Source organism: Pediculus humanus, genomic scaffold (genome assembly GCF_000006295.1).
Source record: "Pediculus humanus corporis 1103172107729 genomic scaffold, whole genome shotgun sequence".
Taxonomy (NCBI): domain Eukaryota; kingdom Metazoa; phylum Arthropoda; class Insecta; order Psocodea; family Pediculidae; genus Pediculus; species Pediculus humanus.
In genome coordinates, this window is record NW_002987332.1 from 245,215 (window position 1) to 251,219 (window position 6,005).

At 24.6% G+C, this 6,005-nt stretch overlaps 1 protein-coding gene across 1 annotated transcript; it reads left to right on the forward strand.

Annotated features, from left to right (window-relative positions):
* Positions 1 to 313: 313 nt before the first annotated feature.
* On the forward strand, positions 314 to 4,628 carry Phum_PHUM320130 (calmodulin-dependent protein kinase phosphatase, putative; the record flags this gene model as incomplete). Its single annotated transcript, XM_002427415.1, has 5 exons — positions 314 to 480; positions 867 to 952; positions 2,464 to 2,846; positions 3,593 to 4,004; positions 4,537 to 4,628. The coding sequence occupies 5 exons, from the start codon at positions 314 to 316 to the stop codon at positions 4,626 to 4,628; spliced, it is 1,140 nt and encodes a 379-aa protein (XP_002427460.1).
* Between the last annotated feature and the right edge of the window lie 1,377 nt (positions 4,629 to 6,005).

The window sequence follows — 6,005 nt, forward strand, 5'->3', positions numbered from 1 at the left end:
TAAATTCATAAAATTATTAAATCAAATTTATAATTTGAAAAAAATTTTGGTAAAATAAAAAAAAAATTTATTTTATTTCTTTCAATGTATTTTATTAATATTTGAATATAAAATATGAATATAATTTTAATTAGGATGCTAACATGATTTTCCTGTCACGAGACCAACATTATTCGTGAAAAAGGAGTTTCTTAACCTTGGCACTGTTGTGTTAATTACTTTCTAAACCTACATGAGCGGGAAGCTAAGTTTTATTGTCATTTGAAAAACTTAGTAGTTTGTTATTTTTAAAGATTATTTAAAGTTTTTTAAAATGGCTGATAGTGATTATATTTGTGTTTACCGGCAGTTTTTTGAAGATTTTGCCCAATCTTCAGAAAAAGAAGATCACAGACCAATAAGACTTAACATATATAATCTATCATTTGATGAACTTAAAGGAGAAACAATGCAATCATGTATAAACTTTTTGACGGAAAGGTACTTGTTTTTTTGTTTTATTCCCTAAAATATTTTATATACATTACGTTGTTCATTTACAAATGACAAAAACTTTGAAATTTAACAGTAATACATGTTAATTGTCACGAAAAAATTTTGTATGTCAGAATTAATTTTTAAATTAATAACTATTTTAAATTTAACATTAATTTACTAAATAATCAATTATGCTTTATCTAATTTATTTTTCCAATAATCATTTCTAAGTTTCAATAATGTAACTGGTATAAAAAGGATAGAATTTTAACATTATTGTAAAACTACTTATTAAAAAATTCATTATCTTGAATATTTACAACTTGTTAAACGGTTTAAGGAAATTTCATCATAAAAATATTCATATTTAAACATTAATATTCTTTCAGACGATGTCCTAAATCCTTAATAGTACCATTAACAAAAATTGTGGTTGAAGAATTATTATGTGAAGCCAAAAAAGAACCAGAAGAAGGTAAGCTAATAAATCATTTAATTACTTGAAAAATATCTTTTGTTAAAGCGGTTTTAATTATGCTATAACAATAATTATCAAAGTAAATTAATTTTTGTACTAATGAAAATTATCTTTCACAAATTTCAAACCATTTATTATATATATATATGTACTAATATTAATTGGTATTTATTTTGCATTTGTTTGCATTGTTACTTATCATGAGGTAAAGTGCATAGGTAATTTTTTTTTCCTCTTTTCAAAATTTTATATATATTATATTAATTAATTTAAAAATTGTACTAATTAAACATTACGAGTCGACATTATTCTAACATTACTTTTATTTCAATAATGAACGTTTGAAATTACAGCCCAAAATTTTATTGCAAATCGTTCACTTTGTTTAACAATAGCAATCCTCGATGAGTAATACTTAATAATAATAATAATTCATTGATTATAATAAAAAAATTTGTCATCGATGTAATATTAAAATAGTTATAAGTAATTTTTTAAAATAAATCTATGCTTAAACTATGTCGTAAACTAAAAAAAAATAAAAATAAGCCGAAATTAAAAATTAAATATGTTTTTTTTTTTTTTTTTTAATTTTTGACATAATGATAATAATTTAGATTCAAAACTAATGTTTTGTTATTTAGAGATTTATCACTCTTCTTAAAAGGAAATAAAATGTCCCTATGTAAATGATTGGCCTGTATAAGTTCAATGTCTTCCACCTACAAGAATTAAATGATATCATTATAACAATTGCATAAATTTTTTTAATTTTAATTTTTTTTTTGTGTAAAAATAAAAGTTTACGAACTAAACGTATCTTTACGTACGTAAAAAATTAAATTTGATTAACCATTTATTATTTTAATTCAATATAATTACATTATTATTGTGATTTAAAAAAAAAAAAAAAAAAATTCGTGGTACCGTTAGAAATTTTTTTTTTTTTTACTTTAAAAATGTCAAAAATTAATCTTATTATTAATTTTATCAGACCTCTATAATCAATATAAAAAAAAAATAAATAAATAAATACTTGTTGTCTTTTCCATGCTAATAATTTAAATTTGTTATTTTTTTAGTTTATATATAAAAACGCATTATTACGCTTAAAAAATTATATATTTTAGTATTTACTGAAATATTTGTAAGTTTACTAACTTGAATTAAATTTAACACTATTTAGATTTTTATAGAGTTACTAGTTTTTTTTTTAAAATAAAATTATAAGGTTAAGCTACGAGGAAAAAAAAAAAAAAAAAAACATTTTCCCCCCAGGTTGCTGCTGAATTCATATTTGACTGATAAATGAGCAAAATTGTAATGAAATGTTTACAAATTATTATTATTATTAATTTTTTTTTTTTTGTTGAATTGCTGGAATTTTTTAAAATTAAAATGCTTCGTAAAAGGAAGTTTTTGAAAAAAAAAAATGTAAGAAAATATTGTAAAAAATATATATATATATATATATAAAGAGTCAAATTTTTTGTTATTGTTAATTTCAGTAAACACGCCTTTAAAACTCAACAGAAAGACGCACGACAAAATATCCGAGGTATGTCTAAGGTACATAGACAACGAAACGTTAAGCCGTCTTCCGGGTCCGGTACAAGACACTCTTATATCAACTTATTCAACGAAACATACCAGACGACGAATGGAAGATCGTCATATTTGTCTACCTAGATTTAATACACTTCACGGAATTCAAAGTAATTCAGAGGCAGAGTATTATGCCATTTTCGACGGTCATGCCGGAGTTAATGCGGCTTGCTTTGCCGTATCGCATTTACACCAGTTTTTAGCAGAAAGTGAATTTTATCCAGATGATCCGGTTCAAGCCTTTTTTCAGGCTTACGAAAAGACTGAACTTAGATTTAATTCAAAGGTATTCATTAAAATTTCAAAAAATTTCAAAGAATTGACATATTCAGTAGTAATTTATTTATTTATTTATTTATTAATAATAAATAAATGATATACATTTATTTAGTATCATATTTAACAGGTTATCGGTGAGATGTTTTCGTTAATAATAATTAGAGCATAAATTAAATATTATTAAAACGGTTTTTAAAAATTAATTGTTTAAAAAAAAAATAAAAAAACGGTAAAATATGATTAACGAAATGTCCTTTATTAAAAATTATTTAATAATAATACTGATGTAAAAATTTTAAAATTTAATATATTATAGTAAAAAAAAAAAACAAAAAAGTCCAATTAAGGATAAAAATTTAGCTTTATGGTTATTTAATATTGTGGTTTTTTAAAATAAGGTACAATTAAGGCAATCATTTTATTGTAATTATATACTATAATTTTTTAAATTTCTTTTAAAAGTAATGATCCCCTTTTTATTTTTTTTTATATTGTTTTATCGTTTTTATTTATATAAAAAAAATTTTAAAATATTATTTTCCCTGAAATTTATGACTTTTTTGAAAATTATACCTTGTTAAAAAAAAAGAAAAAAAAATTTTTTTTAACAAGGTATTTTAAATTGAGGAATATCGTTGTCTAGGATCCATTACTAAACAAAAAAATAATTATAATATATATTTATAATTTTAGTCATAAAATTTATTTATTGATAATTTTTCAATAATTGTTTGATTTTTTTTTGTTTTGCAGAACGATGACAGTGGAACTGCCGTTTTAGCAATACTTTATCAACCGGTAGAAAAAAAATTATACGTCTCTTGGGTGGGAGATTCGCAAGGTTTGCTAGTGGCAAAAGATAGTTATGCGTACCTCGTCGATCCGCATAAACCCCAAAGGCCGGATGAACGTAAAAGAATTGAAAATCTCGGAGGCTGTGTTTTAAGATCTCAAAATATGTATCGGGTTAATGGAGGATTAGCTATATCTCGTGCAATCGGTGATAAAAAACTAAAACCTTATGTAAGTGCAGAACCGGAAATTCGGGTGATTGATCTCACAGGATCGGAACATTTTGTTGTTATGGGTTGCGATGGTTTGTGGGACGTTGTGGAACCGCACCAAGTTATCGAAACGGTGTATTTCGAGCTGAAAAACAATAAGGGTGAGTTTATATTTTTTTTTTTTTTTTTTTTTTTTTTTTATTCGGGAAAAATTTTTTTTTTTAATAGAAATTTATTTCAGTATATGAATATGATTATTTTTCTTAAATGAACACGTTCAAAGATTTAAATTTCTATTAATGCATTTTGATTTGATTGATCAGTCAATCAATTTCCCGAATAAAATTCTTATTGGCATTCGCATTTGTTCGCTTTTGCTTTGTAAAAACTTTTTTTTTTGTATATTTAATTTTTTTCTTTCGGAGAGTACCCGTAAATTTAACCGTGATTCAAATTGTACTGTCAAAATCATTTTGTTCGCCACCATATTTGTTGATCCCCGTGCAGTTTTCATAAGAATTTTTGAGATTTTCATGTCAGATGAGGACGGTTTTAAAAAAAAAAAACAAAAAATCAGTATAATTTTTATTGACGTTTTAATGTTTTTCGATTTTGAAAAATGATGCGAATTTTCTTTCTATGTGAGAAAATAATAATAACATTATAAAATCAATCGAATCGAATTTAATTTAGGGGGAGAATGGGTAAAAACGATGATAAAAGAAATGAATTTGATGGAAAATATGAGAATTAGTCACGTGCAGAGGAAAAGGCTTACGCTATAGATATAGGAGGGTTGTTTTAGTTACATTGTAAATAATTGTCTCTCTTTTTTTTTTTTTTTTTTTTTTTTTTTTTTCCCCTTCCCCCCGTGCTTGTTTCAAAAATAAAATAAAAGTGAATGCGTTGCTTATGAATATTTTTTTGCATTTTTGAAATATCGGATACTTGAAAAAAATTGAAGGTTTAATTATTATTATTATTATTACTACTATTTTTTCTGATTTTATTTTAATATGTTGGTTAACGTGGCAATAAGTAAAATTACCAAATGCAAATTTTATAAACTGCATTACTTATCTACCCTTCTTTTTTTTCTTGTGACTAATAATATAAATTTCACAATTTTACAAACGGTTTATGATAATGTCAAATGAAGCGAAATACGAAAGTTTACATTAACCCTTTCCGGTTGAATGGTACCTGAGTAAAACCACATTTTTCAGCATTCAACCTTAGATGACCAGGTGTCCTTCTTACTCGAGAACCGCTCTGATACATTTTGTAATTTTATCCTGGTTTTCGGTACGATTTCTTCTTGTATTCTCACCACACGGCGTGAATGTATGTAATTTTCCCTATCGATTGGAAATGAAGGAAAAACAAAACTTTTTATTGTTGTTGGTGGTGGAAATTTTTTACCTAATTTTGATCGTAATGTAAATTATATTATGGGCATTATATAGGCGCGATGTAGTAAAAAAGTTGGGTACGTGGTAAAAAAAAAAAAAAAAAAAAAAAAAAGAGTCGGATATTGAGTTAATAATTTAAGTGAATTTTGAAAAAATTAATTTTAATCTCTCTACTTATCGTATATTTTTTTAATGATTAGCTAGTCACACTTAAAAATATTTTATGTATGAGTATAAATAATTAATCATGTGCATATATTCGGATGGATATCCGCGTATGTGTTTTTTTTTTTTTTTTTGCGTAATTTTCATTATATGTAAATGTCGTTGTCGAATTTAATCAATTTCCTGTTTTTTTTTAAGTATTTAAAAATTTAATTTGTAGTTTTTGCACGTATATATACTTAAAAAAGTCGTTTTTAAATATATATATATATATATATATATTGTTATGATCCCGTACTCAATATTCACATTTTCAAATTTTTATAAACAAAAGACTGGCGACGAACTCGAATTGTTCTTCTTTAGAAGCGAAGCTTCTAAAGACTCCTTCTTTTATTTTATTTGCAAGTGTTTGCTAGTTCCCATTGTTGCTCGTTCGAAACAGTTGACTGACGAAAGACCAAAGTAATATAGGCAAGCTACACCGCTTGGCGTCGGTTCATTTGATTTTTAGTCTAGCTGTAATAAGTTCTTGTTTATTAATATTAGTTTTGTTAGTGATAGTTTTAAGTGCTTGTTCATACT